The 13177-nt window shown below is 45.4% G+C and overlaps 2 protein-coding genes across 2 annotated transcripts; one reads left to right on the plus strand and one right to left on the minus strand.

Annotated features, from left to right (window-relative positions):
• Positions 1–407: 407 nt before the first annotated feature.
• On the minus strand, positions 408–3412 carry BJ212DRAFT_1343902 (origin recognition complex subunit 3 N-terminus-domain-containing protein). Its single transcript, XM_041335248.1, has 13 exons — positions 3351–3412; positions 3269–3299; positions 3094–3215; positions 2927–3047; positions 2685–2873; positions 2543–2629; positions 2397–2490; positions 2183–2348; positions 2013–2132; positions 1550–1965; positions 1293–1487; positions 1163–1238; positions 408–1093 (listed from the first exon to the last, which is right to left on the minus strand). The coding sequence occupies exons 1-13, from the start codon at positions 3384–3386 to the stop codon at positions 632–634; spliced, it is 2115 nt and encodes a 704-aa protein (XP_041194728.1). The 5' UTR covers positions 3387–3412; the 3' UTR covers positions 408–631.
• Positions 3413–3477: 65 nt separating this feature from the next.
• Positions 3478–7114, plus strand: BJ212DRAFT_1343906 (MCM2/3/5 family-domain-containing protein). The gene is made up of 8 exons (XM_041335249.1): positions 3478–3831; positions 3883–3997; positions 4048–4742; positions 4794–5623; positions 5673–5788; positions 5840–5933; positions 5983–6258; positions 6307–7114. The coding sequence occupies exons 1-8, from the start codon at positions 3558–3560 to the stop codon at positions 6889–6891; spliced, it is 2985 nt and encodes a 994-aa protein (XP_041194729.1). The 5' UTR covers positions 3478–3557; the 3' UTR covers positions 6892–7114.
• The last annotated feature ends 6063 nt before the right edge of the window (positions 7115–13177 follow it).

Raw genomic sequence — 13177 nt, forward strand, 5'->3', positions numbered from 1 at the left:
GATGATGGTCGAACGTAAACGTCAAACCGCAGAAAACTCAATATCGGCTGATGCCGGGCGCATTGAAAGATCATCGTGCCTATGTGTCTCATTCTTGTCTGACATCTTCTGACATCCCGTGTGCACGGAATACTTAACATATGGTAAACTCATTGCATCGAGTGCGATGTCAGCGCAACTTCTACAGCAACTACCATAACCGCATAAGAGCATCTTATGGGATCGCCAATCATAGCGAGCCGCGACAAGCAGCCTAGGCTTTTCGGCGCATACGACACTTGGCGCACGAAAGTCGGTAACTTGCATCGTGCAGATGACAGACAACAGGAGGGTATTTCGTGAAAAACATGGACCATCCGTCTGCAGCAGATGAATACACAATCATAGTCATGAGTGATGGGGAGAACGCTCAACTACATGCCAGTGATACCACTTTCACCGTGAGTTTCACATTTAATAATAACGATTCAAGCTTCAAGGATGATGGCATCGGATACGGCAGCCAGTAAGCCAAGTTATTTCCACGCATGAAATGACAGACGGCATTGTCATTTATTTTCTACAGAACCCTCTCCCACAGTAGTACTAAAGTGGGTGTCGGGGATCAGAGTAAACAACAGTACCCACTTGATCATTCCGGAGAGTCGAAAACAGTCCGCATGACATGGTCTGCTTTTCTCCCAGTATGCTTGATGAATCCGAGGTAATCTAGCTCTTGAAGAGCGCGGATGAACCGCGCTTGTACTTCCATGAGCCATTCCTCATCTTCTCCCGCGTCCTCATCAACGACCTCGACCTCAACCTGCTTCTGTTTTCCCTTCTTCCTCGATGGCGTCCTAGAGATTCCATTCGCACCATCAGGAATACGAGTTTTCCCAACACGCCGCTTCCGAGCTTCCAAGAAGACCACGAATGACTCAAACCAATCATAGACATTGATCATCTTCGCGCTTTCCAGGTAGCCCTTGAATAGGATACTGATGTCGGGCAAGTCATCATCCTCGTCATCCCCACTCCGTTGTCTGGGAGACATGTAGTCCCGGGGATGGATCAATCCTGCGATGATGGAGGCGCGAGGCGATGGATTGATCAGCTGGAATTTTTTAAAAAGGGAGCGAATTAGCTTGCATCCATTTAATAGCAAGGTTAAGTCGTCAGATACCTCGGACGGAAATGGCGTCGAGCCGGTGTACCAGATGTCCCATAACGGGGCATCTTCCAGCGCAACTATGCGTAACCTGATGATCATAAATTTTAGATCAATCAACTGCAATAATAACTGCGGTGCATACTTGAAATACTCTGACAGCCAGTTCCCGAGCGGTCCAGATATCTCCTGGGCGCTTGCATCCCGACAGAGCATCTTATATGCTGTTTCCACGCGCGAAATGACTTCGTTTTCCTCCGTTTTTACGTCCTCGGGAACATCCCCGAAGAAATCGTGTACTACCCGCACAAAGTCTTCAAGTTGCGCTGCGGTCAGTTTCCTACAGAGATCAGCAACAGCTCAATCAGCTGTCCCCGTCGAGTGCAACCAAAATTCACACACCTAACCACAGAACACAAATGTCCGTGTACACTGCCCAGACGTCCTCGCAACGCCAAGCACATCAAATCGGGCACCGTTTGGTCACCCTGAACGGTCTTATGCCCATGCACCAGCATAAGTTGGCGGACAAGGAGCAAAAGCCGAAATGCTACACGGAGCAGCTTCGCGCGCATTCGGAAAGTATCGCGTGCAGTCTCTACTGAAGATAGGAGTGAATCGACAGTGGCACTTCGCCAACTGGTAGCATGTTCTACAGGCGCAATGAGCGTCGATTCCTGCACCCGAGCAAAGAGGGCATCGAGGAAGGGGAAAGCATCAGGTGTGAGGAGTAATTTGGCAGCATCGTTGGACCGTTCTAGCGCATGAGTAGGGGCGAGGACGCTGAGAGGCTCTTCAAAATGTTTCATGTGTGCTAGCTATTGCTTGCGTTAATTATGGGCTATTGCAGGAAAGAATAGCATACTTGAAGGATGGACAATAAACCGTCAAGTGATGAGCTATGACGAGCAAAAAAATCGACTGCGAAGTCGATGGCTGTCGGGCCAATCATAATGTCTGGCTCGAACGTAGGATCAAAAAATGTCTTGGAATATTCTGTTAGTGCCTTCATGGTGACATCGAGATTCGACAAACCTCTAGTAAAATGTCGTGCAGTGATTTTTCTGCTAGCGGGAAAGGGCAGTCTCTCACTCGCAGCAATGCCAGCATAGAGTGAGGATATGTGGCACGGATATAAGACGGGGAAGGGGGTGAAGCCAGCGCGAGGATAAATACCAGTGGTAAGCGCGGAATATAGGAGCTAAGTGATATTTGATAAGAAGACGAGCATCAGTAAGAGCTGCCTGACCTGCAAATTTCAAACATATCTTGAACCACCTGAGGCTCTAGTTGTTCGAAGTCATGCATTATAACTACCAGACGTGACCTGTGATAACGTTCGTCTTTTAATTTCACTCAGCGAACAGCAGGAAAGGAATCATTCAAGCCTCTTACCTCTCGCATCACATACGACTCGATACCATGCCTCAAGGAGAGCGATATCATATGCTGCTAGGGAGGTGGATGGCTTGCGTTTTATGTCTGAAGGTATTGAAATATTAATAAACTAGATGGTCAGAGAGTGCTGTGTAAGTACCTTGTCCTCCAGTAGGCGACCGGGATACAAAACCTGATACAATCGTCTTCATAGTTCCTGTAATAGTCACGCAATCGCTCGGAAAGACGTGTGTCACGAAATGATCATTTATGTCCTCGAAAAGCTCGTCTGTGTTTTCCTCTAGTCGGAAGGAAATCTCGTCGAAGAGAGAAGATGACGTGCTGGATGCTGCCAGAATAAGAATTGGAGGGCAGTATTTCAACTCGAGCAAGCAAACGTACATGTGACGGATACGACTGGTAGCTCGGGGTACGGTAGTCCCGGAAGCTCATCTGTATAAGACTTCTTAACTTGTTCGACAACACTCTCCACGACCGGCGCATGCAGTGAGTGAATGAGTTCCTGTTTATGTGAGACTCTCGAAAGGAAGAACGAGTGAAACACACACATGCATCCTCTTCAAACACTTGCCCCAGGCTGCTCTGCATGCTTGAAAGCGAAGCTGACATCCTTGGTGAAAATCTCGCTCGGGGAATAGGGACGGCGGCGCTGCATCGGTGTTCACATCGTCTGAGCCATCTATTTCAGCTGGATTTCACAAATAGAAAGTATATTTATGCTACCAGAGTCATTGAATGGGATATAGACTGTGGTCTGACAACCAAAATAAATAGACATTTAGACAGACATTTGTGCAGGACTCGCCTGATTAACATCCTCTAAACCTGCGTCGACTGCCATATAGACTGAAATGATTGAAGTTTCACGGAGTGCCGTAAGTCTTGTTGTGGACGGGCTCTGACCTGCCCTGAAGAAGACACAATTGACGCGTCGCGACGCGTCCAGGCTTTGCAAACATTCATCCGATTACTTCAACGTGGTAGACTACTCCACTAGATCTTACTGTGCAGAATGTCGTCTCCTCCAAGAGTTGATTTTCCAACGTCGGACATCGATGACATCGAGATGGACGGGCCTCCTCAGGATGGCACCATCGATCAATCACTATCCATAGCTCCTCCGCCCCAGCGTCTTTTTCTACCGGGAACACCTTCTGCTGCGGGCACTCCTGCGCGACAAAGATATGCTAACAGCGTTGCGGCTACGCCTATGAGCGGTATCGCCGCCAGACGGGCGCTTGGGATGAGCACTCCTCGGCGAGCACCACGAACACCACTTTTTGCTCGTGAGTGCTTGCTATATCGTTAATTGACTGCCATTTATTTTTTTATGCTAGCTGGAAGCTCCCCTCTCGCATTCCCAAGCTCTTCGCCTGCTAAGACTCCTCGGAGGAGGGTCGCGATCGACTCTGATCCGGCCTTTCCAGACTCTGAACCTCTTGCCTTTCCTTCGTGAGCTGCTTTCGTCGAGATCTTCGTCAGTTTGGCTGATAATACGTCAGGAGTCCAGCCGCTGCTCTTGCTACACCTATCAAGAACCGCCGCGGTGATATTCACTCTTCCCTTTCTTTAACACCAACGGCACGGCGATCGAGGCGTGGCGATTATAACAACGACCTCAACGATAATCTCAACTCAGATGGAACACACCTCTCCATACCTGCATCATCTGCACCGCATCTCTCAGCACCCGCTGCGCCCTCAGATGAACCAGATGAAATCCGTGCTATCTGGGGAACTACCGTGAACTTGGCAGAGACGATGAAGCTCTTCCGCGATTTTTTGCGCGGCTTCAAGCCCAAATATCGTGCCATTCACGATCGTCAGGAGAACCTTCGCACTCGGCCATTGGCCACCCCAGACGAAGGTGAAGTCGTTCTATATGAGACATACATGCGTCGTATCCGCCAGACTGGTGAAACAAATCTCAACCTCGACATGGTCAACTTGCTTTCCTATCCGCCGTGTAAAAAACTCTTTGCCCAGCTCCAGAAATACCCACAGGAAGTAGTGCCAGCGATGGATCAAATCCTCAAGGATCTTATGCTCGAACTTGCAGACGAAGATCAGCAAGCCGGCATGGACGGGATGCAGGGCGACCAAGGCGACGAAGAGATCGCCGACATCATGGGTAAAGTCTACAAAGTCCGTCCGTTCGGGTTGACAGCCGTGAATATGCGTGAACTCAACCCATCTGGTATGATGTTCAAACCTTCAAAATTTCTTCTATCGTCCTAATGTTCCCCAGATACCGATAAACTCATCTCTATAAAAGGTTTGGTCATTCGCGCCACGCCCGTAATTCCAGACATGAAGGTTGCGTTCTTCCGCTGCCTTACATGCTCTCATACTGTCCAAGTCGAAATCGACCGTGGAAAGATTGAGGAGCCGGCTCGGTGCCCAAGAGATGTCTGTGGAAGCGTTGGGACAATGTCTCTCGTGCACAATCGCTGTGAATTTGCAGACAGGCAGGTCATCCGGCTGCAGGAAACTCCTGACGCAGTGCCCGATGGCCAGACGCCACATACCGTGTCACTAAGTGTATACGACGAGCTCGTTGATGTGTGCAAACCTGGCGACAGGGTTGTCGTCACTGGCATCTACCGCAGCGTCCCTGTCAGAGTAAACCCTCGTCAAAGGACGATGAAAAGCTTATTCAAGACCTACCTCGATGTCGTTCATGTCCGGCTTAGTGTGGGTGGTACTCTAGGCCTTGACCGAAGTACACGTCCTGCGGGTGGTGACAAGGTCCCTGGTATAGGTGGCGTTGGTGACAGTGCCGATGATCAAGAACTGGAAGAGCAAATTGCCCAAGGGGGACTAACACGCAAAGCCGAACTTGAGGCAAAACTTATCAACCTCAGCAGGCGACATGATCTCTATGACCTCCTTGCTCGTTCCCTCGCACCGTCGATCTGGGAAATGGACGACGTGAAGAAAGGTATACTCCTCCAGCTCTTTGGTGGCACCAACAAAAGTATCGCAAGAGGTGGTGGCGGAGGCGGACCGCGCTACCGTGGGGACATCAACGTGCTTTTGGTCGGTGATCCCGGTACCAGTAAATCGCAGATTCTACAGGTATGTCGATCTCCGCTGCATTTGTGAAGCTAGTTAAGCTCATTATTAGTACGTCCACAAAATCGCTCCTCGTGGAGTCTATGCATCTGGAAAGGGCTCTTCGGCAGTGGGTTTGACTGCGTATGTGACCCGGGACCCTGATTCCAAGCAGCTCGTCCTCGAGAGGTAAGGAATGCATCACCGTCAACTTGGACGATGTTGCTCACAGATCTGCAGTGGTGCCTTAGTATTGAGTGATGGCGGTGTCTGCTGTATCGATGAGTTTGACAAGATGTCCGATGCAACCCGTAGCGTCCTCCATGAAGTTATGGTCAGGCACACCCAGACATTCCTTTGGATATTATTGACATGTTCATCAGGAACAACAAACTGTGTCAATAGCAAAAGCGGGCATTATTACCACCCTCAATGCTCGTACGTCCATTCTCGCGGCTGCGAACCCTGTCGAATCAAAGTACAACGTCGATCTCCCCATCACGCGCAACATCGACCTCCCTCCTACGCTCATCTCTCGTTTCGACTTGCTATATTTGGTACTCGATCAAGTAGACGAAACCCTCGACCGAAAGCTTGCCCAACATTTGGTTGGGCTGTACCTCGAAGATGCACCCAGTACTGGTGGCTACGATGTTTTGGTGTGTCTTGCATCACTCTTTTGGCATACTAAACTCACCTCGTTTTAGCCCCTTGACGAACTCTCCGCGTACATCGACTATGCACGCACGAACATTCACCCCGTCCTGAGTTCTGAAGCAAGCGACGAGCTCGTCGCCTCTTACGTCTCCCTGCGCTCCATCGGCGCCTCAGACCCTCGCTCGTCTGAAAAACGCATCACCGCTACAACTCGCCAGCTCGAAAGTATGATCCGCCTTTCCGAGGCCCACGCCCGTATGCGCTTTGCTGCGCACGTCGAGTTGCAGGATGTACAAGAGGCATGCCGTCTTATGCGAGAGGCCATCCGCACGAGTGCTATGGATCCTCGCACTGGCAAGATCGATATGGGCTTGCTGAACACCGGTACTGGTGTTGGACAACGCAAGATGCGGGACGACATGCGCAGAGAGTTGCTCACGATGCTTGATGGCGGTGCTGGCAAGGGCAAGGGCTTGAAATGGGGCGAGGCGATGAAACGCCTTGCAGACCAGAGTAGTATCCGTGTTGATGCTGCTGAGTTTTCTGAAGTCATCAAAGCGATGGAGAACGAGGGAGTGCTGACTGTGGTTGGGGAGCGGGATAAGAGGGTGATTAGAAGAGTTGAAGGAGCGTGATATTGTATTAGAGGTATGGATCAGGAGAACTTGTTTTGCTTCAAAATATTTTTTTTGCTTGTCATCCATCAGTGTAATTGACTACGTGTGCATGTATTGATACCGTGACTACTAGTGTATACAGATCTTTGGGGTGGAGTGATTAACTGGAAGAGCAACCTATGTAATAGGACTCTGAGCAATATTATTCAATACAAGTTGCTACTGGGCATCTGCATGACTGGGCATTTGATGCTGACAGCAAGAAGAGCTTGTCATCGAGTGGTATATGGGTAATTCATGCTGAATCCTGATAGGGTGAGGGAAGGCATACTGTTACAGTTCCTCTTTTTCTCTTTCACCTCTTCACTTATTCACATTACTAATCATTCTCAGACATTCTATCACATTCCATCATACAATTCCATTTCTATTTTCTGATTCACTATTTACTTTCAAATCTCCAATTTGTTTATTAAAGCTCCACTTTAATCTCTCTATATATACTCTATTTCTTACACTTGTACTCTTTAACTTGACCTATGCAGACCAGGGCCTGCAATATACTGCTTAACTTGCATGACTTGTGAATAGGTTCACACTTTAGATCATTTGTTTCTGTCTAGTTATTCTTATGAACACCAAGTGTAACAAAAGGTCAAGTTACTTCATTACCATGTGGTTCCCTTGAACTCGCACCCAGAACCAGACACCATTTCGACCATTGCACCGACTCCTCCCAGTTTTACCTGGGATGAAGAGAACCAAGAGTTTTTCTGTATTGACGCCAAAGGCGACAGATACTCTCTAAACCAGTGGGCAGCATTTTACACCAACCAAGCCCTGAAGAACAAAGTTTGGAACTTCTTTACCCAAACCTATGAACAATCAGCCACTGCTACCATGCCTAAAGAAATCAGCAAGACCCCCTCACCCTTCAACAGCGATACCTGCCTTGCTCAGGGATGGTCCCTCCAAGTAGAGGCATACCTAGACATGAATGACAAAGTATATGATAATGACAAGAAAAAAGTTATCTTTGCACTTAGCCTCATGACCAAAGGCAAAGCCGCCAAGTGGGCCAAAGGCCAATTGAAAGCTGCAGTAGCAGCTAAGACATATGGTACATGGGCTGATTTTGCTAAACAATTCAAAGCAACCTTCTTTCCCAAGAATGTAGAACAGACCGCAATTTGTCACATTTCTACTCTTAGACAAACTGGCAGCATAGCTGCTTACACATCTTTATTCCATACCATCCTCACTGATACTGGCATCAACGAAGAAAACACCAAGATCATGTTCTTTAGAAATGGCTTGAAGCATGAGATTACCTCTGCTATCTACACCTTTGACATGACCCCCACCACCATTGAATCCTGGCTAGAGAAAGCCTTGGATGTTGAGGTTCAAAGGACCTTAACAGCACCTCCCTCCTATACCAAGGTGCATGATCCCTATGCTGACACACATGAAACTTGTTTCATACATGGTCATGACCATATTATGATTTATGCCACTTTATTTTTTTCAAACTATGAAGTCACTTGAATTTTTCTCACAATATTAATTTTATTTGGACATTTCAAAGCATGTTTCACCAAGAAATGGCTTAGCTGTCCATGTAAAATACTTATCTTTCTTGTATATGAAATAAACATGTGTCAACATTTTATGCCACTTTATTTGTATCTATGTATCCAAAGCTGTGGAACCTGACAAATTGATACTATGATTAGAAAGATGATGATTGGTAAAGCACAACAACAAGGCAGTGCTAACACAGCCCTTACCAAGCATTATTACAAAGCATGCCAGTGTTATGGTCTTAACACAGCCTTTGCCAAGCATTCTTACCAAGTATTCTGTAAAATTCCAGAAGCATTCTATAGTCCTTTCTCATAATGATTCATACTGACTCAGCATGACTCAATATGACTCCAATTTAATTTAAGTACATTAGTAATCAATAGCATAGCCACTAGTATAGTAGTATATAAGGGGCTCATTTTTCCCCTTTTGTGAAGTAATCAATTTCATTCCCAAGTATCAATCATCCAATCAGAGTGAGACAAAGTTTAGGGGAATCAAAGGGGGATCAGTGCATACACCCCTAAGTTTCTTTACCCCTATTATCTAAGTGAACAAATAAGTGACAACTAGGAGAAATATTAGCTTATCTACTCCATTCTTTTACCACATTCTTCACACATTATTCAGAAGTATTTGATTACACAAGTAGTATTCATTCTAGTTCTCTTTTAGACACAGGAAAAGTTCTGTGGGGAGAATCACATATATTATTCATCAATTAGGGAAGACAAATAAGACCTACAATCTGTCAATGAATATTAAGAGCTTGGCCACTTAAGACTACATCAAAGGGTGTACTCTGTTCTGGACTGTGTCATACTCATAGTGAGTGCCTGAGCAGCAGAGAGTTGGTTTTAAGGCCACATATTGGGACAATTTCGCTAGTGAATTTGATCTCCATTGCTGAAGATAAGTAAGAAATATCCACAGGGATATATTATAGCTCTAATCATTGCATACAGCTGCAACATATTATTCTGAAAGTCATAGCACTGCATCATGCCAGTTACTGACTTTACTTGAGATCATAGCACTGCCTCAAGCCAGTTATTGATTTCCACACTTCTTTGCCCATTTTACGTCACTAGCATTCACTTGAAAAGTTCAACAGAAAACCTTGTCCCCCATGAACAACTACGTTATCAACCATTGGTATTTGTCTGAACCATTGACCATAGAAGGATAGTGAATTTGGTGACTTTTCTGCCTTTCACATCCTAGCAAGACAATGCCATGGACATAGATAAAGTAGAAGTAGATGAAGAAGATGGTGAGAAGAAGACAAGAAAAACCTACCTAACTCCTCAAGAATGAGAGCACAGATGCAAGGGCAGCCTATGCTTCAAATGTGGCAAGAAAGGCTTAGCTGCAGACTGCCCTAACCATCCCATGGTTATGACCAATACTAGAAAGGTAGTCAAGGAGTCATCTGATGACAATTACAAAGAGTTCCAAGAATAGAAGGCATTTAAAGCACACCAGATGAAGAAAGCCAGTAAGAAGCCAGTTAAGAAAGATGAAAGTAGCAATGAGGAGGATTTTGCCTAAGGGAGCCTGCCACAGTGTCAGACACTCCCAGAATTGGACTAGTAGTACAATCTGTTGGCGACACTAATTCTATTTGTTTGCCCTTAACCATCAGATTGAACAAGTCCCCCAAAACCACTGTAGCCACCGCTTTAATCAACTGTGGCACAGAAGGTGAGTTTATTGATGAGAAGTTTGTACTCAAAGAAAACATTCACACACACAAACTTGAAACCCCGATACCTGTGCATAATGTAGACAGCACATTAAACAAAGCCAGAAGAATCACATGGTACTGTGAACTTTCATTTTTAATCAAAGATATCCCTATGCAGAAGCATTTCTTCATAACCTCTCTAGGAGGAGAAGACGCTATCCTGGGAATGACCTGGCTAAAGAAAGAAAACCCAGATATTGACTGGACAAATCAAGAAGTCTGTTTAAGGGAGCATACCCTGAAAAAAGCAACCATCAAAGAAATCAAAGACGAAGATGTCTTTTATGACACACTTGAAGAACTAGAAGAAGAATGGGACCCTGCTAGCGAAACTCTCCCACACCTCCTAGATCCCATCAATGATGACAATGATTTTTATACCTTTATCTGGAAAACTGACAATATTTCATAGACACTCGCCCAAGACACTGCCAAACCAAAGAAAACCTTTGAAGAACTCATACCCAAAGAGTTCCAACAATACAAGGACATATTTGGTGATGTAGCTAATGGTACCCTTCCCCCAGAACACAAATATGATCACAAGATCGACCTCAAAGAATCATTTGAACTGCAGAAATGCAAGATTTACCCACTTAACACCAAAGAAGATAAGGCTATGAATGATTTTATTGACGAACATCTAGCCAAAGGGACAATTGTTCCTTCTGAATCCCCCCAATCATCACCCTTCTTCTTTGTTGGGAAGAAAGACAGTTCCCTCTGACCCTGCCAAGATTATTGCTACTTGAACAAACACATGGTTAAGAATAACTATCCTTTACCACTAATCTCTGATCTTATAGATAAGCTAAAGGATGCCAAGATCTTCACCAAGATGGATATCAGATGGGGATATAATAATGTACATATGAGAAAATCTGATCAATGGAAGGCAGCTTTTGCTACTTCTAGAGGACTTTTTGAACCCATGGTCATGTTCTTTGGAATGTGTAACTCACCTGCCACCTTTCAATCTATGATGAACAATCTGTTCAGAGATATGATCCAAGAAGGATGGATTATTATATACATGGACGATATACTCATCTTTTCTAGAGACGATGAAACCCACCACACCATACCCACAAAGTACTCCAAAGACTCCGTGACAACCTTCTCCACCTCAAACCCAAAAAATGCACATTCAACATAACTGACATCAAATACCTCAGCATGATTATTAAACCCAGTTCTATCACCATGGACCCCATCAAATTAAAGGGTATATCTGAATGGACTACTCCCATGAAAGTGAAGGAAGTCCAATCATTCCTCAGATTCACTAACTTTTACCGATGGTTTATTGCTGATTATTCTTCGATTGCTAGACCTCTGATTGACCTAACCAAGAAAGATGAAGAATTCTCTTGGACCCCAGAACATGAGGAAGCTTTTAATAAGCTGAAACATATCTTCACCTCATCTCCAATCCTCCAAATATGCAATAAAGACACCCCTTTCACTATCGCCACTGATGCCTCCCTATATGCCACCAGCACAGTACTCCTTCAGAAGAACGACAATGGAGACTGGCTCCCTTGTTCCTTCTTATCTCAATTCTTTAACCCTGCTGAACAAAATTACCAGATCTATGACTGAGAACTTCTTGCAATCATCCAAGCCTTGAAAGCATGGAGACATTATCTCCTTGGATCTCCTTTTCCTGTTCTCATACAAACTGACCATAAAAATCTTCAATATTTCAGGGACGTACAAGACCTCAACCACCGTCAAGCCAGATGGCAGACTTTCCTTTCCCAGTTCAAACTCCAGATTCAACACGTACCAGGCAAAGAACTTATTATCCCAGATTTACTCTCTCATAGAACGGATCACCTTCCAGACGTAGATGTCGAAAAGGATAACACTAGTATTCAACTCTTACCAGACTCATTATTTCTTAACATCATGGACACATCGTTCACTGACAGATTATGCATTTCCTCTGCCATAGACCCTGTAGTTCATACGGTGCTCCAAGCACTCACAGACTCTTTGATTCCACCTCCCCTCTGTTCAGCTCTTTCTGATTGGAAATTGAGCAACGGAATCCTTACATATAAAGGACTTACTAACGTTTCCCCCAGAGATCTCCAATGAGAACTCACATCCCTACATCACAATTCCCCTACCACCAGACACCCTGGACATTTCAAAACCCAGGAACTCCTATCTTGTGACTATTAGTGGCCTGGTCTAGCCACCTTCATCAAAAACTTCATAGATAGCTGTTGCATCTGCCAACAGAATAAAGTAAACATGCACCCATCTACTCTACCTCTCTTCCCTATTCCCACTCCCATTTCCAACCAACCCTTCACTCACTGCTCAGTGGATCTTATCACAGACTTACCCCTTTCTGATGGTTTCAACTCTATTATGGTTGTGGTCAACCATGGACTTTTGAAGGGGGTAGTTTTCACCCCTTGTCTCAAAACTATAGATGCTGAAGGTGTTGTGAACATTTTCTTTTCTAAAGTTTTCTCTAGATACGGACTATACAATAAGATTCTTTCTGACCACAGACCTCAGTTCACTTCCTGATTCCAGATCAAACTCAGAAAACTCCTTAGATACAAGAACTCCCTTTCCATTGCTTTCCATCCCCAGAGTGATGGAGAAACTGAACAAGTCAACCAAGAACTCAGGGTTTACCTCCAAATCTTCTGCACCAATGACCAGACAGGCTGGGCACCCATGTTACCACTTGCTGAGTTTGTCCACAACTCATGTCATCATTCCACCCATGGCACATCACCCTTTTACCTCATAATGGGTTATCACCCACGTCATCTTCCCAATCTCCATCCAAAATCTGACATCCCTAATATAGAACAATGCCTCACTATCCTTAATAAAGCATGTGATGAAGCGCTAGCCACTCATGAACTCGCACACAATACCATGTGTCAACAAATCATGTCTAGATTCGTACCTTTCTCTAAAGGCAACAAAGTCTGGCTCAAA

Source organism: Suillus subaureus (genome assembly GCF_016647635.1).
Source record: "Suillus subaureus strain MN1 chromosome Unknown BJ212scaffold_10, whole genome shotgun sequence".
NCBI classification, from domain to species: Eukaryota; Fungi; Basidiomycota; class Agaricomycetes; order Boletales; family Suillaceae; genus Suillus; species Suillus subaureus.